The sequence below is a fragment of the Centruroides vittatus genome, unplaced genomic scaffold (assembly GCF_030686945.1).
Source record: "Centruroides vittatus isolate TY-2023 unplaced genomic scaffold, ASM3068694v2 contig_753, whole genome shotgun sequence".
Lineage (NCBI taxonomy): Eukaryota > Metazoa > Arthropoda > Arachnida > Scorpiones > Buthidae > Centruroides > Centruroides vittatus.
In genome coordinates, this window is record NW_027122489.1 from 135,721 (window position 1) to 162,384 (window position 26,664).

The 26,664-nt window shown below is 30.3% G+C and overlaps 2 protein-coding genes across 3 annotated transcripts in view; one reads left to right on the forward strand and one right to left on the reverse strand.

Annotated features, from left to right (window-relative positions):
• Positions 1–12,480, forward strand: part of LOC136981354 (peptidase inhibitor 15-like) — a 45,369-nt gene extending 32,889 nt beyond the window's left edge. The window contains exons 2-10 of the mRNA XM_067277679.1: positions 4,165–4,434; positions 7,316–7,543; positions 7,622–7,716; positions 8,826–8,920; positions 11,275–11,313; positions 11,511–11,603; positions 11,827–11,931; positions 12,046–12,168; positions 12,308–12,480. Of these exons, the coding sequence (XP_067133780.1) occupies positions 4,216–4,434; positions 7,316–7,543; positions 7,622–7,716; positions 8,826–8,920; positions 11,275–11,313; positions 11,511–11,603; positions 11,827–11,931; positions 12,046–12,168; positions 12,308–12,393 (1,083 nt within the window). The 5' untranslated portion in view covers positions 4,165–4,215 and the 3' untranslated portion in view covers positions 12,394–12,480. The remainder of the gene's footprint in view (positions 1–4,164; positions 4,435–7,315; positions 7,544–7,621; positions 7,717–8,825; positions 8,921–11,274; positions 11,314–11,510; positions 11,604–11,826; positions 11,932–12,045; positions 12,169–12,307) is intronic.
• Positions 12,481–15,058: 2,578 nt separating this feature from the next.
• Positions 15,059–23,729, reverse strand: LOC136981335 (cysteine-rich secretory protein 2-like). Of its 2 annotated transcripts, XM_067277652.1 has the most exons (9): positions 23,476–23,729; positions 22,996–23,226; positions 22,805–22,905; positions 22,550–22,644; positions 16,711–16,749; positions 16,063–16,155; positions 15,879–15,974; positions 15,645–15,761; positions 15,059–15,162 (listed from the first exon to the last, which is right to left on the reverse strand). In XM_067277652.1, the coding sequence occupies exons 1-9, from the start codon at positions 23,692–23,694 to the stop codon at positions 15,080–15,082; spliced, it is 1,074 nt and encodes a 357-aa protein (XP_067133753.1). In that variant the 5' UTR covers positions 23,695–23,729; the 3' UTR covers positions 15,059–15,079. The 2 variants fall into 2 exon arrangements, with proteins under 2 accessions (XP_067133753.1, XP_067133754.1); XM_067277653.1 differs by lacking the exon at positions 15,879–15,974.
• Positions 23,730–26,664: the final 2,935 nt, after the last annotated feature.

A 26,664-nucleotide genomic window follows, 5' to 3' on the forward strand; every position in this document is an offset into this window, starting at 1 on the left:
AGAAATTGGCTTGTATACTGGCATTAAAGATATGTAAGAATTAGGTTTGTTATGTAATAAATACACTTTTACACTTGTGAAATTTTAAAATATATTAACAAACCGTATAATAAATGTAATTATATTTATCTATCAAAATAATGTAATAAATACTTGGTTACAAACAAGTAAACATATTCAGCTCTTCAGATATAAAAAATAACATTATTAAAATAGTATACTTACATTAAATCTGCTTGCATTAATATACAGTATTATATATTGTAAGAATTGGGTTTATTATACATCTTTAATATCATTATACAGGTCAATTCTTTGCAAATTGATACTTTTATTACAATTAATTTAATGGAGATTAATACATTTTTATTTAATTAGTTACGTTGTTAATGAAATTAATTAAATAAAAAGGCAATATCGCTGTTCACTGATTTGATTTTCAAACTTATTTCAATATTATATTTAATAAATTAAATATCTGATATGAGATAAGATGACTGAATTAAAGATTGTATACAAATTTCATAGTTTTTACCAGTGTATTTCCTGATTAAATATTAGAGATAATAAAACACGTGTCTGATTAAATATGAGTAGGTTTTTATTATTAAAAATTTACACTAGTATAATTTCTTTTAAAAATTATCGTAATAATCGAAAAAATTTTGCATTGTCCTAAAATTCTCAAGTATATTTTTCAATATCGACGAGTTTCCATTAGAATTTTTGAGGCAGATTATACAATATATAAAGATGCAAATCTTGTCAAGAACAAGTTCACTTGACAAAACTCGAAGGCAAAGAGATGAGTTCTCTAGCATTTTTAGTTTTCCTTTCATTGGTTTATTCTTCGCATATCCTATTTAATTCCCCTAAAGACAAGTAAGTAGATTTACTGTATTTTGAATTAAATATAAATTAAAATATTTGAATTAATTTTTATTTTTGATAGAATCGTCGATGTTTTTAATAAGGCTTTTGGTGAAGTAATAGAAAATGACAATCTTGCTGTTCGTATGAGAATGAAGGTTGCTTCTGAGGATGGCTCATTTTGTACGGCGTATACTTCGACATTGAAAATGAATTTGAATCAGTTAGACTATTTGCAGAGATCCTTGTCGGGTCCTGTAGTCTGTAGTCGGATGGATGGATTTTCGCATCCAATTCAGCCCGAAATCCAGCAAAGCGGCTTGACTTTGGTTGCGTATTGCCAAACCACGTTTGAGACGATTCGCGATCCAAGTAATAACCAATTGAGAGTAAGAGGGAGATGCGTGGACAAAGGGAGAATTTGCAGCTATGGCACTGGCTATAGATGCCAAATGGTAAATGGAGTATGTTACTATGTAGAAAGAATGGTTAAAAATGCTTCTACTGTTAGCCCAAGAGATGATTAAAACGCTTCTTCTATAATATAATCATGTATAAGAAGATATAAATACATTTATGAAAAGTTTTTAAAATTAGCATTTTTTGTATGTTTTTAATTTTAATTTTAGATATTAATCAATAAAATTCAAATAAATTTTAAAAAATTTTGTTTTATTTAATTCGATTAATTTTTTGAAATATTTTATCGAAAATCGGAATGGCAACTTAAATTTAAAAAGAACTGTTTATTTTAAAACGCTCTGTCGTTTCTAGTTCGGGAAAGAAGCTATTTTGAGGTGATTACAGATAAGCTGGAATAAACGTTGAGAGAGTTTTACAATGTAGACATTACACAGTATTTCCTCACTTATGGTCGTTCCCAGGATGAAAATGGGGGCAATGTACAGTACATATGCAAAGGAAAATACTTTTATGTTCATTACGTGGCAGAAAGTAAAAACATAGGCCTATACAGAGCATTATATTGTATTAGAAAAATATAAGATATGCTTAAACGGTTCTAATCTGTTTGAAACTTCCGACATTTTTGCATGAAATTTAAGATTATAAAAACTTCATACGACATGTTGTTTGAATTTTCGAATGATTTAGCTAGTGGCGGAGCGGTACACATTCGATACCCAGCTCATTGGGTCCATTTTTAATCTGGGAAATACTATTGAAATCTTTGATAGAAACATAATTCATTCTGTCGTTGACATCTCGATACCGTTGCTCGTAGTATGAAATCAGAGAAACGAAAATGTAGTATTCCAAGATTACTGTTTTTTTTTTTTTTTTTTTTTTCTTCAGTAGTAATTTCTTCAAAATTTGAAAAAATGATGTAGACAGTAATATAAATAGTTTCTTCATGTAACTGTGGGCACTAAGAGGGACTATTTAGTAAGTCCATCATGGCTTCTGTCAGGCTCACAATGGAGCTCCCCGACATATCCGAATGAACTACCTTATGAAAAATTCCTGGGTGTTTCTTATCCCAACCGATCCCGGATCCCCAGAGCGGTAGGCGCTCACCCTAACCATCAGAATATCCGACTGTCCAATTATTATTATTATTGTATTTCCTTCAGAATAAATAACTGTTTTGGTTATAATACTTTCATCCATTTTTAGCAAAAACAAAAAGAAAACAACCTATCATCAAATATATTAAATCCTAAAATATAAATTAATAATAATTGTTCGTATCAATAAATAAATTTTTTAAAACGTTGAAAAGCTTTCTTTCAGGAAAAATAAATAACATTTTTTTAAAATAATTTTGAATCTTAGCTTCTTGCGCCATCTGGCGATATTTTTTGATAATTATTGTATTTTTTGTTACTGTTTAACTTACGTGTAATTGATTCTATTATTTAAAAACGAATAATATTAATAATAATGAAAATATAGTATAATATATATTAAAGCAATTTTATAAGACTCCAATTATTAGAAAATTTGCAGGTTTTTTGACAACATTGGACGCGTTTTGTTCGGTAAAATGGCTAATCAAATCGACATGCCCATTCCATTTGAAATATATTCTGTGATGGTTCGCTTATCCAACTGTATTTATTGGTAGAAAATGTTTACAAATAATATAGATTTTGCCCAGCCTTCTGCAATTTTAAATAAAGAAATAAATTATTATCGTATTTAAAGTCTATGTAAAATTTTTGAATAATTTATATTAAAATAATTAAAGATTTTTACAGTTATTTAATTCATAGTTAAGATTCTATAAGGGTTATTATTAGTTTTTCACGATAAAATTCTTCAATTATTTGATGTTATTGCGACATAAATGTTAATTATTTATTATCTTGTGAGACATAATTGCATTTTCGATAGAATTTTGAAAAATAATTTTTCAATAAATCAATTCAGATAGATCAATTTTTTATTTAAAAACACTAAAAATAAACGGTGTTAGTTTATAAGTTTTTTTCTATTTTTGCATATTTACATCTTTTTTCCAACTCGCCAGTTTCTTATAGAAAACGTAAAATATTAAATTCTACACTAATAAGCTATATACGTAATTATTTTTAATGTTTAAATATTTTAAAATTAATTACTACAACTACATTATTGAAATAAAATATCTATTACAATTAAAATTACTGAAGAACTAAATAATAAAATTACGTATATTTTACGTAATTGTGCAGATAAGCGGTATTATCTGCGATTAAATTAAACCTATTATATTATTTATTTATTTAAAAATATATTATTTTGTAAATGTAGAGGTATTTTTTCATAAATGACAAATTACCTTTTAGAATTTTAATTATTATAAAGTAATTATTTTAACTATTTCTACGCCTTTTATAACAATGGCAATTAATTGTTTTCGCAGAAAAAAATTAAAAATTAATATTAACAACTACAATTCATTCCTGAAATTCATATTTATTATTAAACATGCAGCATATACTCGTTTTGTTATGTCATAATAGCTCTCACCATACGAAAGTATAAAAGTACACTTACTTTAAAGTACTGCATTTTAACTTTATTTTATAATTTTAACGTTGAATATGGATAATTATAATACAGTTACAGTTAATAAATAAATTATTAACTACAATAAAATTAAATTTTAATTATATTACTAATACAAAAATATCAAATTCAAATGCATTGACATCATTAAAATTTTATGTATTTAAAAATCTTTAATAGAATTTATTGTTTGCAAACTTGTTTTAATCTTTTAGAATTCTTATCACTTATTTTTTTTAAAAAAAATATATATAAATTTTTGCATAAATTTATTATAAAAAGGATATCCTCAGGAAGTTGATTCAGAACTGCTGCGACCAACGGAGCTTAGTCATGACCTTGTCACTTGGTTGGTTGGAAATACTTTATATATTGTCCTACACATTAATTATATCCGCGAAAAATATCACTTGGATTAATTTCGAACGGAGAAGCAGATCACATGACCAATATGTATCCAGACTCACTGGAGTGGAGAAAAAATTATACGTTGATCTTCACAACATGTATAGAAGGAAAGTGTCTATTGCAGCATCTAACATGAAATACATGGTAAGCTTTTTTTATTATTATATTTTTTACAGTTGTTATTAATTGTTTCGTATTATTTAAATTAGCTGATTAGCCGAATAAAAATTATTTTAAAGTATTTTATTATAACAAATAATAAAATAATGACTAAATGTGCATGTAAATGATTCATAAATTATAAGAATGTTTATCTTTCTTCTCGAGTGTCATGTCGTGAGAATGTTGAAAAATAAGCACGTGAACAGTTATCGTTACTTATTCCAATGCATTTTCTCCATTTTCTCTTTTTAAATAGTGAATTTAAGCATATAAAAATGATTCATATTTTCGTTTATTGAAATGATTTATCAATCAGGATTTATTTGCGTCACTTTAATTACGATCTAAATGATTTTGAAATAATGTAAGTATGCACTTATGCAATAAAATATTATGAAATTTTATATTTAGTATAAAAGTATAAATTCAAACAAGATGAAACATTTTTTTTTTGTAGTGAAAAAAAGGATATTTAATTTATAGGTAGATAATCAACCATATTAAGTCAGATATGACTTGTAAGATATAATAATATTATAATCTTTTAGTGAAAATCGTACAGTTAAATCTGAATAGCTTTTAATAATAGATCCTAAAACAAATTTTTTAAGAAAAAAACTGGGATGTAGCCTAAGCGGATTTACATATTCATTTTTAAAAAATTTGCCGAGTAATTCTACTTGGTTAGTTAGAAAACAATAAGGAAATAAATTATTCAATTTGAGAAAATTTTTATGATTCTTCGTGTTGGAATTTGTGTAGAATATTGAAATATCAAAGCAAACAGTTGAAACCACAGTCAACAGAAAGAATAATTACAAAAGTCATCACTAAACAACTTTGGCTGCTAAGGCCGCGACTCCACTAGCCGTAAAAGGGCCGTAAAACCCCTCGCCGTAAAAACTTTTAATCACGTGACCATGATATTTTACGACCTGTCGGGCGTAAAATATCATGGTCACGTGTTTAAAAGTTTTTACGGCGAGGGGTTTTACGGCCCTTTTACGGCTAGTGGAGTCGCGGCCTAAGACATTTATTTGCTTACGCACTAACGTTTTCAGCCTGACAAAAATGTTTCAAAATAGAATACAAATAGAATTTAAGCAAATAAACATGTCTTTGCAGCCAAAGTCATGATTTTAGTAACTATCAAAACAAAATTTAAACTTTCAGCTTAATTGTTTACACATTTCAATAAGCAAATAAATTCTGTAAAACTTCTTTACTTTAAGGAATATTAACATGTAAAATCTAAAAAAAAATTTATTAAAAAAATTATTTATATATATAAAGTCTAATTTTCTTTATTTTAAATTTTACTATAGTTTACTTATATAAAAATAAATGAAACACAGTTCGAAAACAATATGTTTAAATGTTTGAATGCTCTGCTCACCATCATCAATTATAGAATTTTTTAAACATTATTGATGGTAGTTTATGAAACTCGGTTATAAAATAATATAAAAAACATTTGATTGATTGATCAATTGATGTGAGACATCATCATATCAAGTCTGTATGATATACTGATATGCCAGAAAGATAGAAACAACAGTGTAATAGCTTACTGCCTCACATTTCTGTTTGATAATTTCATTAACAGGTGTTAGAAGAGTTCACAAGACTTATGGAGATATAGCAATTTACGCTGCATCAATTGAAAACCGTGATTCATCAAAATTAGCTGGAGAAGGGTCTTTCTTTAGAATGGCTGTTTCAACATAATCCCAGTACTGTTCGTTGTACAGTACACTCACACGGAAGTATGAAACAGATAAAATCTGAATTCGTCTGACCTATAACAATCTTCAGTTGTCCAGTAGAAATGTTCTTTATCCGAAGATGTTAATAGGACACGAGTAGGTCAACAAATGCCAAATCTCAAAATGGTTATAGATCTTTGCACAGTGAGTTGACTGCAAATTGCACAGGTCACGAATGTACAGGCATTATTAAAACTTGCTGTGATCTGAGGTAATGTGCTGATAACAATCTGTGAAGCCCACGAAGATCTCAAACATCAACTTAGGGTTTTCATCTACAGATATGTATGCAACAATTTACCCGGATATCGTGTAGTGGCTGTAAAATATTGACACAGTTGTAAAGGAAAACCAAAATGCAGCAGATACTTCAGAGATAGATATAAAACAGATGAGCTATTCTATTATTTGTTCATGATTAAAGTTACTCAAATCATTTTCCTATTATCAAATTAGCATAAATAAATAGTTCAAATAGTTGCAGTGGTAGATGATGCTACTGCTTTTGAAAGATGTTCCTATTTTTCTGGTAGTCTTTTATTTTTATTTTTATTTTAAACTCTCCGCCCTGTGGGCACTAAGAGGACCTCTTTTAGTAGGCCCATTATGGGTTCGGCCAGGCCCACAATGGGGCGACCGGGTGGTGAGGGACGGGGCCCGACATATCCGAACGGACCATCCCCCGAAAAATTTCTGGGGATTATTCGACCCGTTCGGATTCGATCCCGGGTCCTCCAGAGCGGTAGGCTGCCATCAGGCCTGTCTTTTCTGGTAGTCTATCAGTGGTCAAGTGAATAAAAACACTGAACACTGGTAGTTGGTTGTGGGTTCGCGCCTCGCAAACGGGCCTGTCAGGTGAAGTTTTCCAGGTTTCTTTCATGTGCCTAACACCTAAATAAGGGCCAGTTTTCCATAGAAAGTCCTTTCAGGAGGTATCCCTCTTCGGCAGATCGCCGACGTTTCTCGTTGCCGTAAACAAATCAAATCTATTTTTTGGCGTGTCAGACGTGTATATTGAATTAAAACATTTTATAAAATATTGAATTATTAAAACCTTATTCGTATATTTAACATGTTATAATATATATTATTAATAGGAGTGGAATGAAGATTTAGCAGCAATCGCACAAGATTGGGCAAATCAATGTATATGGGATCATGGAAATTTAGAACACTCCAAGTTCGGCCGAATGGGACAGAACTTATACAAAGGTTATTCACGTGATCCACATCAGGCCATGAAACTTTGGTTTGACGAATACGTTTTCTATAATTTTCACGATACTTCTTGTAAACCAAATGAGCAATGCGGGCATTATACTCAGGTACAGATAATTATTTAAATATACAGCTTTTTAAAATCAATATTATGTGTATATATATTTAATATATGTTTTTTAAAGGTGGTTTGGGCAAATTCTCGGTTGGTTGGATGTGCATTAAAGATGAATTGTTGGTCTAACTACAAATTTTATATTGCATGCAATTACTATCCTCCGTAAGTAGTATCTATTCTTTATTATATAAAATATTTTACACAAGACTTCTTTATGTTTCCTATTCTGATTAAATTATTTCAAAATCAGATTTTTGTATTATTGCCCTCTACTCTATAGGCTTTAAGAAGGCCTTTTTTCATATCCATTGAGTTCGAATAGGCCCATAATAAAAGTGACCCATTAGTGACCGAGTGGCTAAAACACTGAACACTAGTTGGTCGCAGGTCACCTCATCAACAGGCTGACTGCGAGTTTTCCGCATTTTTCTTCACTAAATAGGGACAAATTTCCCATAAGAACGCTTCCCGGGAGGCGGTCCTCTTTGGCAGATCGCCCATTTGTTGCGTTGCCCTATTCCATCAACAAAACCCCAATGGGTGCGACTGAGTCGGGTGACGGATCCCGACATATCCGGAACGAATTGGCCCGTGAAAATTTCTTAAGTTATTTTGACCGCTGAGATTCAATTCGGGTCCTCGAAAGCATCAAGCTGACGCATTAGCTACCTCGGTCATTTGGCCGTCATTATGTTTTATTAGTACGAATGATGTGAAATAAATGCTTGGATACATTTCTTGGTATTTAAGAGCATTTCGAAGAAATATTTATTAAATTATAATACGATATTAAAATGAAATGCCGAAAGTAATAAAAGACTTAAGCTCCACTCCATATTCATTACTTTTACTCATAGAAACGATCTGAAATTTTGTGGTGTTCGTCTACCTACAATGAAATCAGATTTAAAATCCAATTTGGATTCTCATAATTTTTCATATAATTCAGATCTATGCATCATTCCCAAACTCTTATTTATTTTGATGGACAATATTATTGGTCAAATAAATTCACAATGGATAAAATTGTGTCAATGGTATGGCCTGTAATAGTTGCATAACCGAATATCTGTATAATGGACGCTGTTCTATGGTAGCAAAAAATTAAATCAAATTTTTCTACGTAAAACTGTAACAATTCAGAAAATAATCATCTGGATTCTGTTCTTTGTAAACATCTTTTAATATTACTAATAGATTTTAAGTATGAATTGTTGTATCAAAATATCATTTTTATATTAATGTATCGGACTATTACATTTACTTTATAGTGGAAACTTTAAAGGACAACAGCCATACAGAATAGGAAAGCCATGCAGCGAGTGTACAGAAAGTGATGGAGGATTATGTTCTAATAAATTATGCGGTAAGTATGCAGTCATTATGGAGTTAAGTTTACCACTGAGCTAGTCCTACAAAATAATACATTTTACAATGGTCAATGAGATATATCTGTATACAGTGACCACCTGTCTATTGTGACCATTGACCACTTTGGTCATGCCCCAAATTAAGAAATCATCTTGGGTAAAGTGACCATTAAGAAAAGCATTAAAAAAATATTTTAAAGAATGTAATTCAATTTGTAGCGATCACATTATAAATACAGTCAAACCTGTTTTTATGCGCTCTTTTTATGTGCGATTTTTATTTGTAGCGATTTTTTTAATGCGAATTTTTAATTTGTGCGGTATAGTTGGCGACTAGTCTCGTGCGATTCGTCATGTCTTAGGTTGACTTATTATAGCTAAATAAACTTATTATAGCATAAATGCACTTATTATAGTAATATTATTGCATGAATATGCGAAAAATAAAATAATTTACTTTTTAAGTCAACAAAACACCACCTGGACAAAAATATGTAAAACAGACGATAGACCAGACGATGCAGTCAAGTGCTGACATCTGTTGTCAATAAATTCTATTTCGTACGGTTTTGAGTTATTTTCTATGTGAGACTTTTTTTATGCGGTCCCTGTTGACCGCATTAAAAAAATATTTTTTAATTGTGTTGCGAAAACTATTATTTACAGCCATTCGTGAAGTTTCGTGAGATTTTTTTATGCGTTTTTTTTAATGCGGTCCCTATCCCCCGCATAAAAACAGGTTTGACTGTATTTTCAACCATTATACTTTGTAGATAAGGGGTTTAAACTAAATTTCATATAATCTTTTGAAATTTTATTTTAGAAGCTTGAATAAAAGAAATGGTAGCTTTAAAAAATTTAAAATAATCTGTATCATAAATTGAAAACACCACTAGCAACACGCCAGCACTGTGCAATTTTTAGCAGCAGCGTTGGAGGCAAATTTTAAAAATTTCCTGTTATGATAGAGGTCATGTCAGGTCACCATCGAGGTTTCCCTTTCAGAATGTTTCATATTTTGGCTTTGTCTAGTAAAATGAGCTAGCTTTGTGTGTTCTTTGCCAATTGTTAAGTTTCTTTGTGTGAATTTTTAATTCGAATTGTGAGATTTATTTTCTTTTTTCAATAACCCGCTCACTGATCCCCAAGTAATTTCAGATTGGCAAAGAAAGAATACAAAGAACTAAATCTTCAGTAGAAATTTCTTCACTTTTTAGAAAGTCACTGTAAGAGGTGAACAGCTGAGGAATTGAGTTAGTAAGACAACCGTAAATAACATCAAACAGAGGAAGCGTGAGTGTCTGGATAGGTTTCAAATTGAGTCTGAAGATATGAGCAGAAAGAAGACAGTGACTGGATTTGATGACATTAATTTCTTAACTCTGAGGTTGCTTACTAAAATGACGATATTAAACGAAAAGAAGAAAAAGACGAATTGATTGATTGTGATCGTGATGTGACCACTGAATCTGTTTATTCGGAAGATGTTTTTGGAAGTGTCCTAAAAGTCCTGAAAGAAAGTAGTGAAGATAAAGAAGAGAGTCCTTGCCTTCATCCCACAAGATGTTTATGATGTGCTGAAGAAAATAGCCTCTTGCTATGCGACTACTAGCTGTCCTGGGGTTCTTATGCCAATATTAAGCAAAAAAAATTGTAGCTGAAGAAATTTTTAAAAAACAAAATTCTGAAGCAATCCGAGATTGATGAATGTCTCACAAAATATTGAATTTGTTGCATTGTTTTTTCTTCTGTGAGTTTTTGTTTAGAATACTGTATAGAATTCAATTGTTTTGTTTCCGTTATATTTCATATAATGAAATCTTTTGCCTTTAATACAATATATAAACGCATTTGCTTCCTCAATTAGATTAAAATCTTAATATAATTAAATTTTACGTATTATATATTATATATACTCTGTTCAATTTAAGTTTGAATTGAATGCGAAATAGCTTTCTAGTGGGAAAAGATTTTTATATAAACGTATCATCAAGATATTTTATGAAATTCAAGTTTCTTAAATACATCTTATGAAATCATTAAGGTACTATATATTACTTCATTACATAGAAAGAATATTTAAATCTATACATTTTAAGTAAAATATTTGTTCATTTATTGAAACGTAATACAGCAAATTGGCTTCTATTTAATTGCCAAATAAAAATTACTTTGAAATTTTATAAGTTATAATGTTTATAAACTTTCTAAAATTTTCTATCCATTGTGCATGGCGTAAGGTGAGATTTGTTATTCGATATTTTAAATGCAATTAACGAAATGTATAATTAATAAATTATTGTAAATTAATAGAAAAACTAATTTACTTTTTGTTAAAAAAAATTTTTAGTGACAAGAAACCAATGTAAACAATACGATTTAAATTGTGGTAAGTCAGATTTGATGACTCAGTAAATTATATTTTCCTCGAAATCCTTTGAATACTTTAAAATATTTTTATATAGACTATAGTTAATCCGGGTTTATTTTTAATTAAGCATTTATCATATTTACAGTTTATCTTAGTAGTAAATGCTTTAGCATATTCTTTGTCAATATATAATTTTTAATTTATATTATTTTTAGAGTGCAATCTGAACTGTTATAATTGCGGGATATTGAATGAGGAAAAATGCAAATGTGAATGCAAAAGAGGATGGGATGGAATTGATTGTTCAAGTAAGCAAAATTTGTTCAAGATTTTCGTAAATTTGTATTCATATTAAAAAATAAAGTCTTGCTTGTTTCTTTTCACTACTTTTGGCCAACTCCGCTGCCAGTCAGCCTTTATATTAAAACAGTGATTTAATTTAATAGATAATTTTATATAATTTGGATATTTTATGAATATTTTTAATGTTTCTCCGTGTGTTAAAGAACTTTTTTTTATTATTAAAAATAGTTCCTTGTGCTGACGAAAGTCAAAACTGCAGACCTTGGGTATGCGATAGTCTTAATTTTAATAAGAATCAATACAATCCATGCAGAAAAACCTGTGGATCATGTGGTAGGATACGTTTAGTTACATTGAATTTTATAGAATATCTTAAAGTAGTTGCACATAAGCATTCATTTTTAATTTATAACTTAATATAAAAATTTTCTACTTACGTCATAACAGAAGTTGTTAATAAATCCAACTTGTTGGACACGTGTTGTGATGGACAAATGTGTCCAAAAGGATACGTTTTAAATCAATATCGTCCTTGTTCGTGTGATATTTTATGTCCAGGACCGATGTGCAGTAAGTTCATCTTTTACTAATGATTTATTTAATTCATTATTTTCTTTTTTTCTTTCTTTTTATGGAATTATTTCTCAGAGTTATAATATGTAATATCATTTTAGAATAAATAATAATTATTTTTATTTTAAATTTACAGATACAGCTACAACAAATCCATCCAAAGAAAATTTAATTGTAATTCTCACAGTAATCTTTATTCTCATGATCAGACATTTAATGTAAGAAACTCTGTTATTTAAATTATATAATTATTTATATAAATGTTAACTATGCTGTTAATTGTAATTAAAGAGAGAATTTTAATTTGAATGGATGTTTTCTAATAATTGCTAAATCAGTAAGTAATTATTTAATAGATTCTCTTCTTATAAATATTTTTATTCTTATATTATTGGAAAGATGTGGCCATTACTAGGCACAGTTCGTGTCCTGTCAGAATACGAACTAAGAATTAAAGTCGAAGTGCTAGCAAGTCAATAATATTGTTTTGGGGGACCATCTACGACGACCACTTGCCACTTGAAAGTAACGTTGCCACTGGCATAAAATAAATATATTTAAAAAATTGCGCGCTCTCGTGCTAGTGTGCTAGTGACCTTGGACATTAAAAAAAACGCATAAAAAAAATCTCACGAAACTTCACGAATGGCTGTAAATAATAGTTTTCGCAACACAATTAAAAAATATTTTTTTTTTAATGCGGTCAACAGGGACCGCATAAAAGAAGTCTCACATAGAAAATAACTCAAAACCGTACGAAATAGAATTTATTGACAACAGATGTCAGCACTTGACTGCATCGTCTGGTCTATCGTCTGTTTTACATATTTTTGTCCAGTTGGTGTTTTGTTGACTTAAAAAGTAAATTATTTCATTTTTCGCATATTCATGCAATAATATTACTATAATAAGTGCATTTATGCTATAATAAGTTTATTTAGCTATAATAAGTCAACGTAAGACATGACGAATCGCACGAGACTAGTCGCCAACTATACCGCACAAATTAAAAATTCGCATTAAAAAAATCGCACAAATAAAAATCGCACATAAAAAGAGCGCATAAAAACAGGTTTGACTGTATTTAAAAAATTGCGCGCTCTCGTGCTAGTGTGCTAGTGACCTTGGACATTGTCACTTTGATCCCACTGTCTCTCGAAAACGGAGTCATACACCCCTACTTTTTATTACATTTTTGGATTCCAATTACAATTAATGTAAAATGGCAAAGTTTTATCAAAATCGGCCGGTCAAATTTTGAGGAAGAACTCAATTTTATAGCCCACATAGAAGAGGCTTCGTTAATGCTCCGCATCAATAAATTATTTAAAAATTATCCATTTAATCTGTTATAAAGTCACATATTTTCAATAAATCTAAATGGAGAGAATTGCTCCTAGTGTCAAGCCAAGAATATATACTGTATACTAGGTAATATGTTATATTGCAATTGATTCAACTTCCATGTTGGAGCATCATTTGGAGCGTTGATAGAAAATCAACAAGTAATCTCTGTGAGTATTACTCTTTAATTCACATAGAATTGTCCGAGAATAACATTGTAAAAAACAGTGAGTGACTATTACGAAGTGCCTTTTTAATGTAGATTGTCACTGAGAGTTTGGATTTTTTTTTTCATAAATGAAAAAATTCAAAGTACAATCTTGAATTAAAAAGATAATTGCAATTGGTAAGCTGTTATTATAGTAGACTATTTAAAACTTCTCATGAATTATTTAACAGTTAAGCTAATTTTGTCTATTTTCTTATATAAAATTACTGTACGGATCATTAATCATTTGGAATATATATAAAAATTAAACACAATTACCGGAGGATGAAGTAATAAAATTTGAAAAGTCATAATCGCATAGTGTAAACGGGACGTACATTTTTATTTAAATACTGTTTTTATTTAATGCTTTTGGACAATTATCTTGTCTCGTAATTATTCGGCAATTAAAGAATTGATTGTAACTGCATGCCCTTTTTCCCTAAGGAGAAGTTCATTAATGCTAATTAATGCAATATGACGACAAAAATTATATCTCTTCAGAGATTGCAACATGTCGTGCTAAGAAAATAGACCTTCTTTTTTTGCCTGGAGAGCGAATCCTCTTAATTACAAGGTTAAAAGGAACTTAATAGACACGGAATAACACTAACGATGACAGCTTATTTTTTAGACTATACGATGTGCTTTATTATTATAATATGATAAAAACATGTTTTTAATTATAAACATGATGCATCCTCTTATCTGCTTAGTGTTTAACGAACTTCAAAGGCTTCGTTTAAACAAAAATGATATTACAGACAACTTTTACTAAATATTTATTTATTTATTTAAAAATAGTTCAATTTAAACAAAAATCTGAGGTTCAAATATGAATTTACCTAAGTTCTTTTGTTTTCTTATTCATGCTTCATTGTTTTATTTTTTGGCATTATTATTATTATTATATAAACTTGTTTTTCAAATTCAAAGCAGTGTACATTATCTATATACAAAAACTTTTAAATTTATTTAAAAGTATTTTTCTTATAATCCTTTATATTAATATATTCATAGATGGGTGCCCAGACGACACCGATTTTTCCTGTTTTTAATATTTGATTGTAGAATCAATCTTTGAATAGAGCAATTTTATTATCACGCCAATATAATATCACCAATTTATAGATCAATAAATAAATACATTTTAAAAAATAACCAAGGTTTAATCGGTTGTAGACCCTATTTTCACTGATACTGAAATATGTCCCCGGTTGGATTGTAATTGTTATGGTCAGTCTATCATAGAATCTTTGAATAAAAGATTGGAAAATTGAGGCACTTTATCTACATTGAACACGTTGATTGCAATTACTGAGTTTATTTACAATAAAAATGGTTTTTATCACAATTCTAAAAGAATTCAATAAGAATATATGTGATTAAAGTAATTCTAGAAATGAAATATATTTTTGAAGCGTTGTTCTTCTTTTCATCTGTAAATTGAAAAATATATTATCAATAAAATTCTCTTTTTACAATATAAAATTAAATTCATAAATATTTAAAATTTAATTCTTTTTAAAATGATAAATTAATAAATAATAAGTAATAATTAATTATATAAATCAAAGCTAAATGATTAATTTTCACTCCATACATTTTTTGTTCATTTAATTTTAAAATGTTTAAATTACTTCTTACAGTCCATCAATTTAAAAAAAAAAATATATATATATATATATAAATTAAAATTTCTAAATTAATTTGTTCAAATATAAAAGCTTTCTAGTTAAAAAAGAATAATCTCAATGATTACATTCATTATCAAATATGTAAATACTCTATCCTAATCAATGGGTTACAATTTTAACTGCTTGGAAGATCATTACCAAGGATTAATGTCTGGTTTTTCCACTATAGAAAAGAAGTTTTTACTAAAATTGATTCAGAAACTATAACAAATATATAAATTTACCACATTTTGGTCCTGGACATAAAATATTACAAGAACACGACTTATTTAAAACAGATCCATATGGACACATTTTTCCATCACAACATACATTTGATGACTTTACTTTATTCACCGAGTCTGTAATAATAATCAGATTAGTCATCAATATGCTTGAATATTGTTACTTTAATACATTCGATTTTTAGGTAGAAAATAAAAAATAAAAAGAAATAATTTATTAATGATAATATTTACTGCAAAAACCGCACGTCTTTCTACATGGATTTTTCTTTCCTTTCAACAAAGGACACATGTAATATCCACAATTCTCATCATAGTCCTGACATGGAACTATTTAATATTTTTAAAAAATTACTTTAGATTATTTACACATTTATTTTTAAATTTTATTCGAATTTATAAAACTGAAAAACTGTACTTGAACAATCAAGTCCGTCCCAACCATCTTTACACTGACACTTGCACTTGCGTTTATTCGGTGTGCCGCAGTTATGACAGGCCAAGTTACAATCTTCAAAAATAATTAAATCAATTAAAACAGTAAGAAACAAAAACGTATTTAAAATTGAATTTAAAAATATAACTATAATTCTAAAAAATTTTTAAAGTTAAAATACAGAAAACGAAAGTATCCTGTAGGACGTAAATTCTCTATGTTTCATTTTAATTAAAAAATGAGTTTAAAGTATTGTCCTCTCGTGTCTTCTTGACACAGAATTTTTTAGGTGTGCCCATAATGAATTCAGTCAAGCTCACAATGGGTTGACTCAGTGATGAGGGATAGAACAAGACAGATCCATGAAATTTTTGAACATAGACTTGAATCCGGATCTTTCATAATCTGCAGTGGCAAATCTCTTTACTGTTTTGGCCATCGCTTCGTTCTAAGAGTATTTTATATTCAATAGAAAGTATAATTATATCTAGACAATATCTAGACATAATTAATTATGTCTAGATATTATGCAATTCGGAAAATTATTCGGTAGAAAATGTAACTTAGTAGCGCGGTATGATTGTCAGAAATGTATAAATTATTATATAAAATACTCGAAGTTTTACTTACCACATTGCAAAGCGTATTGAACGCATTGAGCACTTTTAACTGGAAAAAAAACGAAGTGTACGTTTATTTTTTGCCGATAATTATTTACATTTTTAAGCATAAAATAAAATTTCTATAAGTGATATTCAAAAAGTTTTGGTAAAACAATACAGACGAGGATTTTTAAAGTATTAAATTATTTTAAAATTTATTAATATAAGCTATTATTCATTCACGGTTATAAATAATTATCTATAAACTTATTTTAATTATTTAATATCGAAATTGTTTTTGTTTGATGGCTACAAATAGTGTGAAATTGTTGTAATATAGGATAAACATAAATCTCATTTATTGACGCATGTGATATACAGTAACAAGAGATTCCCATCTTGAATGCCTAATCTCCAGTTATGTGAATAGCAATACGTATTGCTATTCACATAGACTCGACTTTATTCACATAACTCGAGTCTAGTAGGACCTTCGAGGAGTCAATCGAGCTATCTGAGAGTTGATAAATTACCAAGGATCGTTTTTTTTTCAATTAAAAATGTAATAAAATTAATAGTAGTATAGTGTAACAATAATAATTGTTATAAAGCTTTAAATTTTAGCAAAATAAAGCACGAAATTTTCAATTTTAATTGAGGCAGAGCGTTAGCGAAACCTCTTCTATGTGGATTACAGAGTTGCGTTCGTTCTCAAAATTGAGATTTTGATAAAACTTTGCCATTTTGCATTAATTGCGATGAGGAATTTAAAAACGTGGGGTCCATGACTTCGTTTTCGAGATAGTGAGGTCAAAGTTACAATGTCTATGCTCCTGACGCGATTGGATACGCGATTGGTAAATGGCGCCAAAACGAACAAAATACAACAACAAAGCAATCGATGCCGAGTGAATGTAAGAATCTCCTGTCTGTCTCCTGTCCGTACCCGGCAAATGCAAGGATCACCTCTCTGTGACCAACGAGTTTAAGGATTGTCTTCTCCTGTGGCTAGCAAGAATTTTCTTCTGATCGCACAAACACACACACAGTGTCTCTCTCTCACTTACACACACACATCTATAATACACACACACGCCCTTACATACATATAAACCAGTGGCGTGCCGTGACATTTGATGACAGGGAAGCTGTGTTTCTGTAAGAAGCCGACTTCCAGGGGCAATCAGTTAATTGCGCGTCAGTGGTCTAGGGCAGTGGTTCTTAACCTTTTTATACTCGCCGCCCACCAAATATTTCATAATTTTTTGTGACCCCCATTTTTTAATAATAATTTATATTTGATAATTTGATAATTTATCTATAATAAATTGATTTTTTTATTATTGCTTTATTTTTATATAATAAATGTAAATCATAACTTTATTATTTCATTATCTATTTAAATAACATTCAAACTTCACAATTAAACATGAAAACTCATTAATTTTTAACAGAAAATAAAATAAGAAACATGTCGATAAATCGATCCAATGTCGATGCTAAAACTAAACTAAAACTAAAACGCCCACTTGTGGTAAGGATTTTGCATAACTTTTGCAAAAGTATTTAAATTTTCAAAGCCTACTATTTTTCCTAATTATTTTTAAAATTCCAAGCATTAATAGTTTCTTAAAATTGCTTTGGAATAAAAGAAGTAAATACTGCGGTGTAAGTAGCATATTTACATTTATTTCTTCTGTACTAACAAAGTTGTATGTAAGAAGAAATACAAAATAAATAAATAAAGTTTCCTATTTAGTTTTTATCTTTCTTATTTCACTTTTCAATACGATATTCGGATTATACATCAATTTTCTTTTTATTATATTCTGAAGGAAATTTTGCATAATTTGGCGGCCCCCGGCAAACTTCTTATGGACCCCCAGGGGCCGCGGCCCCCCTGTTAAGAATCACTGGTCTAGGGTCCATTCGTATTCATTTGTTCGATAAGCCAGTAAAAACTGTAGACTTCTCTAAATGTATTTTTAATATCACAATTACATTCTGAATCGCTAGCCACGATATAAGGGCTAAAATTAAAAATAAATTATAAAAACTTACTCGGTAAAATAAAATGTGCGGTGGATATACATACCTGGTACAATGTATTGTTCGATTGTATTAATATACGTTTAAAGAAAATTATAATTAAAATATAGCTTTGTAAAGAAACGTACATAAAAATAACATAAAATATTCTTTACTTTTTAAATCTTAAAACAATCCACTTAGTCAAATATCTTGATACGAGTAGCTAATGGATGGAACTAGTGACGGTCCAGGTAGGTGTGTAGTGAGTGTGTGCGTGCCAAATCCCGAGGGTGCCGATACCGGTCAATGTCAAATGCCTCTTTTGTCGCATCACTAGTATATCTCAAAGGACGCCACAGGGCTGTTGTATATTTTAAACGTTTCTCACCGTAGCTGTAAAAATCTAACTATGTTAAACTTAATAGTCATTCGTTTTCTAACTAATTCGTTTTAATACCAGGTGTACACGGAAATCAGTTTCCCACTGTACTGAGCCAGTGATTGGTTCTGTTAAGCTTTTGTTGAAGTAAAATTCTGGCTCTTTCAACAGGGTTTTATTTATGTCCCCATTTTCTAATCTCTTAATTATTTAGTCACTTCTTAAGTAGAAATAAGTCGAAACCAGTTACTTTGTACCTGAATATCTGTAGTCTTGGGAAAATAGTGGAAAGACAAATTTTTATGACAACGGATATATAAATCGTAAATTTAAGGAAAATAAATTCTAGAGCTTTTTTGTACCTTGTGCGTTTCATTCATTAAATTTAGTTGTAAATGATGATGCCAAAGTAACAGTTAATTTTTAACACTGTACTAGAATTGTACACGTTTTTTCTGCATCCCCTTACAGATGGGACATACTAAATCGTAATATCACCGGTTTAACATCGAAATCCGTAAGTAATATAAGATGGGAGAGCGGAATAAACGCAGAATAAATATATCAAATATTTTAATGGAGTTTTTTTAAAACTCCTGTCAACTATACAGAACTATCATAAAAACGTGCCAGTAAACTCCTATCGGTTGGGTTGTTATAAATCTAGTCTAGGGTGGGCAACCCTTTTTATAACATGGGCCAGAATAAATTTTACGTTTTTTTCCGCGCCGTAGTAGTTAATTGACGCCTTCTTGTGACTCGTAATTTTTTTAGTCTGCAAATATGAAATAAATAAATAAAAAGTTAATTACTACATTTATTTTTTTTATCGTTTTCGAAAATTACAAAGAATTGGAAAAATAACTAATTAATAGTTATTTTTCCAATTTAATAATTTATTAAAGATCTCGCGGGCCGGATAGAAACTTTTTGCCAGCCATAGCTGGCCCGCGGGTTGCCCGCCGTTGATCTAGTCTGCTTATGATTCACATAATCGGGCGAGGGTGGCCGAATATCTAGCAGGCGGCTAACAGCCCACAACCGCTCTGGGATATAAAGTCGCGTACTCTTTACGCGTGTGTCGCTTCTACCAGCTAAACCGTGACGTTGGTGCTCTGTAAAGCGCATGCGCCAATGCCTATAATCTGGCTGCTTGGAAGTTGACAGGCAGGCGGCTAACAGCTCAGAACCGGTCCGGGTTATAAAGTTGGACTCCGTACGCGTGTGTCGCTTCTACCAGCTAAACCGGGTGAGGTTGGTGCTCTGTAAACCGCATGTGCTAATGCCTATATAATCTGGCTGATTAGAAACTGACCCGGTTTCGACATTCCTTCCGCCACCGAATTATTCGAATATACAATAGCAATCTTATCGTTTTTTTCACATGTAGTATAGAAATTTGTAAAAGATACATAATGCAGTTATAATAAAATATTCATTTTAATTAATTCAAAGTACGTTAAAATATGAAAATTTATATTTTATAAAATACAAGGGAAGGTCATTGGAAGGTGGAATCGGCGCTTCCATCGCTTCCAATGACGGCACGCCACTGATACAAACACATGTTAGAGCTCGAGTTAGACGGAGCGAAAGATAATTTATACAGGATGAGTTTTTTATCTTGAGACAATGAAATATCTTATAATTTCGGAAAAGGATTTAGACAAAAGTTGCAGGGTTTTGAAGGAGCAATCAATTGGTGACCTTGGAAGTGACCTTGACTTGACCTTCAATGTCATTTGAAGGTCAAGTCTGTTTTTTTCAATGGGAATACATATTTTTCACCCTGGCAATGGAAAGAGCGGGAAATTTCACAATCGGATATACCCTTTGACCTTAAGATCTAGGTCAAAGGTCAAGATTATTTTAAGATTAAAATTAAAAGCTTTTTCTAATAGGAAACCATATTTTTATTACTGGAATAAACAGGGAGGTAAAATTTGCATTTTTTCACGACCTTATTACTTTGACCTTTAAAAGCATTTACTACTTTTTATCACTACCCAGGAGTAACGACCTGGACGTAGTAGTTTCCTGCTCCCTTTGAGGTGCTTGTTTTCAGTGAGATATTTTTTCTTCTCACCGTTGCTTGAGATATTGGTTTTGGGGAAAAATTTTATAACAAATTTTCAAAATAATGCCCTTCCACTTTTATGCATTTGTTGAGCCACACTTGAAATGATCGCGCACTTGAGATGACCTTTAAAGGTCAAATTCGGGATACTCAAGGTCATGGCTGATTGTAAAATTTTCCGCTCTTTCCATTGCCAGGGTCAAAAATATGTATTCCCATTGAAAAAAACAGACTTGACCTTCAAAATGACCTTGAAGGTCGAGGTCAAGGTCACCAATTGATTGCCCCTTCAAAACCCTACAACTTTTGTCTGAATCTTTTTCCGAAATAATGAGATCCAATTAAGATATTTCATTGTCTCAAGATAAAAAAAAACACCCTGTATGTACAGGTACCGTACTACAGTAATATTTCGTATTTTCTATATTACAGATGCCTTCACACGACTTAATAGAGGTCAACAATCTTACATCAGGGGGAATTCATTTATCACAAAGAACTGTAATTGATGGTGATGGGGATACCCTAAGTTTGATTAATTATCAATATAATTAGTAGGAAAAGGAAATAAACGAAACTTTTTAATTACAAAAATGCAGTGTACAATTCTATCGCAATAAGACAAAGTCGCGCTGTTTATGTTTAATAATACATTGTTATTTTTATTAATTCTTATTTAATTTTTATATTACATCTTAACTTATAGTTTATTCTCATTTTTCAATAGTGTAGAAAGAAAATTCGAAATTTTGGACAAGGGTCGACAAGTAAATACATTGAGAACTTTTGACATAATTGAAGACATGAGTATTTGAATAAAGATGTTATATTACAATCATTCAAAACCTAATTGTCCTGCACGGATGAAAGTGTAATGCGTCTATCTCTCGATACCACCATTGAAGAGCTCAGAAATTTAACTACACATTATTTCGTGGATATATTTACACCGAAATAATTACATAATAAAACATCAATTCACTCAGAACTTCGATTTTGTAACAATGCCTTCATCCATTCATAGGGTTACAGATGTCCTGGTTTTCCAGGATTGCCCCGTATTTTTTCCAACTGACAACCAGCGACAAGAGGACTTTATTCTAAAAACCATTTCTGTGATTAAGTATTTTTTTCTTTTTCCACATTTTAAATGTATTTTTGTCGCTGGCAGAATAAAATATATATCTTTTGCAAGTATTGAAATTGGAACTCCAAGTATCTATCCATTCATGTCTTCAATTAATAAAACGTTGATTCCATAAATAGATCTACTTAAAAATGGATACAGAATTACATCAATTCTATTTGTAGATTGGGGTTTTTCTATTATTCCTTTAAACTAAAAAGTGCTGTTTTCAGAATAAATTTGCTCATACATACCACAGAGATTTTTGGAACATAATCCTCCATCACTTTTAAAACATTTAGAACAAGATGCACCTTCTTCGTACGGTCGATGTCCAATTGTATTACCCCTACATTCTCAATATATAGAGAAAAATAAATACATGTTTTTCTGATTTAGATGTTATACTACGTATATATTTTAACATTTATATTAATTTCATTAAATCGCCATTCATAGTTTGAAAATGTGGTATAAAAATTACCATGGAGAAAAGAATAAATACTCACGCGGGATAGTAATTGCATACAACATAATATTTTATTTCTTCATATTTCCAACAACCTATTTTCAATGCACATCCGACAAAACGTGTTTCGGCCCAAATGATCTAAAATATAATTAAGATTATATAAATGAAATTTTAAAATCTTAAATAAGACTAAAACTTCTTAAAAAGTTTATTTTATAATATTGATACCTGAGTATAACTTTGGCATTGGTTAGGTCTTCTGCAAAAATCTCGTTTAAAGTTATAAAGTTCGAAATTTTCGGTCCAATATTCCATGGAATCTTGCGGATTACGAGTAGAACCCTGATATAAATTCTGTCCCATTTTTTCTTTAAGGCTAGGATCTGCGAGATTCCCTTTAGTCCAAATGCATTTATCTGCCCAATCTTGTGCGATTCTTTCTAAATTATTGTCCCATTCCTAAAAATTAAATATAATTTTTGTTTTGATTCAATAACGTTTTACTTACCCGACTGCTATGTCTATAACATGGAAGAGTATTGGAATCGTGTCAAATTTGACTCTTTGGGTGTTTTACAAATCTCCACGTTTCGAGACCCGAATTCAAAAAACCAAAAAAAGAGAGAAAAAATCCGTGTGTTTCTTTTAATATCTCAGGATGAGATAATGATTAAAAAACGAATATGGCAAAGTATTCTTAGAACTTACAATGAATTGCATATTGGCAGCTGAAGGTGTTACATTTCTTCTGTACTTGTTATGAAGGTCAATAAATAAATATTTTTCCTGTTGGGTAAAACGAATAAGTTCGTTTTGCTGTCGAACTTGTGACATTTCTCTGAATTCACTGTTCATCGAAGAGTTATTTTGAGCGGATAGAAACGAAATAATACGTAGAACATGTAAAATATGAGGCTGCAATTTCATTGCGTTTACTTCAATCTGTAAGGCCCGTCACTAAAATGCTGAAAAGTGTAATAAATATATTTAATAGTTATTTGGAAAATTATAAAATAGTTTTTATTCAAGATTTTTAAAGTATAAAAAGTTTTTCCCAGTAAGATTGTGTGTATTTCAATCAATGTAAGCAGAAAAACAATAGCTGTCAATGATGATGTCGGACACAAGAACATTTTTAAATTAATGAATTAAGGAGTTTTAGAATATTATTACTTGTGAGAATTTGGTAGAATTTTTTTCCTCCTTCTAATTCTTTATTTACATTTTTAACTCATCAAATGTTATTCTTCTCGGTAATTTATGATAAAGTCCAGGTCAGAAACTCAGAAATTTTCACAGATGATCAAAACCGGATATGTCGGACTTCGTCCTTGGTCATTCTTTTATCAAGAAGTAATTGTTTTCTGCTAAAATGACGGCATTCTACTATAGAAATTTAAGGGCCAATTTCAGAAACCACGCTAGCCTAAACCATTGCTCAGTTTATTTGTTTGGTTAAATTATGACAACGCAACACCGAGTGAGCTGACTAGGGGAATGCCTTCCGGGAGGACTTTTTAAGGATAACTGGCCCCTATTCGGGTGTTACAGACGTGAAGAAAACCCGAAAAACTCCACGTGGTCAGCCCATCCGGGCGAGGCACGAACCCACGACCCAACTTCCAGTGTTCACAGAACGGAACCGCTTAGCCACTGGTGGGCCTGTAAACCATTGCTCAGAAACTAATCCTTACCTTCTAACAAACGATTGATTATCGTTCACTATTGTTCATTTCAAAAGTTCTGAATAGAAACAGAGCTAAATCACAGCATAAGTATAAACTTGTTTATATAATGACTAAAAAGCTTTAAATTTTCTACTAACAATGGCATAGTGGAACTTCATCAATTGACTCTTATGGCTACACGCATTATTCAGTCTCTATGTCTATCGCCTATCAGAATAATTGTAATCCAGCTATCAAAATAAGTTAAAACCTGTGTAAATCGGAATTGCACAGTTCCGAATTGGCAGGTTTCCGTTTTGAACAGGTTTCTTTTTTTATAAGATAGAAAATTGTTCCGTTCCAAAGAATTTTTCCTTTCTCGGGTTTCCATTTGGGACAGTTTTTACTCTATTGAATGTCATTTTAAACGTGGACTTTTTAATTTAACTTATCTAATATTGTAACTTATTAGATATATAAACGTATATATTTTATTGCTATGTTAACGTTCGTATATTCATTATTTCCATTAAAAAATATTTTATAATTATTCGATTTTAGAAAATTACATAAGACGTTCGTAATATTTTGAATTAAGAAAAATCTATATCTTATTATGGATGAGATTATGTTAATACTAAAATGACGAATAAGAATCTCTCCTTTTAAATTTGCTTATAAATATTAAGAATTGATCTAAATTAAAATTATAACACTAATATTGCAGAATATACACACCCATTAAGATATTCGTTTATATTATATACGATATAAAAAATAATGATATAAATAATTTTCTAAAAATTAATTAATTAACGCTTATCTGAATATATAACTAGTTTTGAAAATTTAATATATATATATATATATATGTAAAATATAATCTTACATATTTATGATTTGTTTCTTTGCTGTTGTCTGTATTTTAAATTTAAAAGTTCTAATTAGAATTTTTTTTAATTTTAAGATAATTCTTTTTTAAACCTTGAAAAATTAATTAAAAATTAGATATATTTCATTAGATGTATTTTAAAATGTCTAATTTTGTTTCATTTTTTAAATTAAATAAATTGAAATTGTTTTATACTGGAGATTTCTTCTCTGACGCCTTCCGTGTCCCAACCCGAAATTTCAAGCTGTACGTTTTTGTAATTTAAAGAATTCTTTGTAAATAATATTACTTTATATATTATCATATTTATGCTCGTTTGATCTATACAATAAAAATTTTAATTAAAAGTATAATCAATAATAATAGACCTACCAACGACCGAAGTAGATAAAACCACTAAACACCGGTGGTTGGTCGTGGGTTCGCGCCTCACCGACCATTTCATTTTTAACTCTTTTCACTCAGTGGACACTACGATTGCCTATTATCATATCCATCGTGGATTCGGCCAGACCTACAATGGACCTGTCAGAATCCACGCGAGTTGTATTGGAATTAGCCTCGACAAATCCGGAATGGATCGCCCATGGAAAATTCCTGGAGAGTGCCTGGATTCGATCCCGAGTCCCTCAGAGTGATATGCCCTAGCCTTAACTATCTTGGCCACCCAGCCGTCACAAATTAATAATAATAAAAATGCCACGTTTAGTGGAATTAACACTCAACGTGGAATGATAGTAGAACGCCTCATCTGCAAGCGTTCTGTACAAGATATCAAAGTCACATCACTCTTGACATTCTGAAATCATCAGTTGATAACGTCATATAAAAATGGAAGAGAGGTTGGGCAGAATCCTCCACGAAACATCTCAGAAAACTTCCAACTTAACAGAAAGAGTTTTGTGTAAAACTATGCTCACAAATCGTACATCGCCATTGTCTCAGGTCACTCAAACTCTGTATGAGAGTTCTAGAACAGACTGTCTACACAAATATCGTACAAAGAACTCTCCATGCTTTGAGTTACAACGGTCGTGTAGTTGTTCCTAAATCACTTTTTGAAATGCCATTGAGTCACGATTTAATCTCTGTTTGGAACTCTACAATAAGGGATTTATTCGTCACTGAGAATTTAGCAATAAGTTTGATTAAACAATGTTAACTGAAACTTCTCGTTTCGTATCGATTGTTTCGACTACGTTGAATTTCTTCCAATCTGACACATCAAAAGAATAGTTAGGAAATTACATGAATTATCAATTATTTCAAACTCATGTTGCAAGTAATCAATGCGATCGTTGCAGTATTTTGTTCAAAATGAATACATCCGTTGAGAAT

Excerpts from the sequence above, each read along its gene's own strand:
- LOC136981335 (XM_067277652.1), bottom strand. The coding sequence starts at position 23,694 with ATGAAATTGCAGCCTCATATTTTACATGTTCTACGTATTATTTCGTTT. Across the intron at positions 23,227-23,475 it reads CTGCCAATATGCAATTCATT|GAATGGGACAATAATTTAGA; the intron begins GTAAGTTCTAAG and ends TTTAATTTTTAG. Across the intron at positions 15,163-15,644 it reads ATGTCCAGGACCAAAATGTG|ATGAAAAGAAGAACAACGCT; the intron begins GTAAATTTATAT and ends TTCAATTTACAG.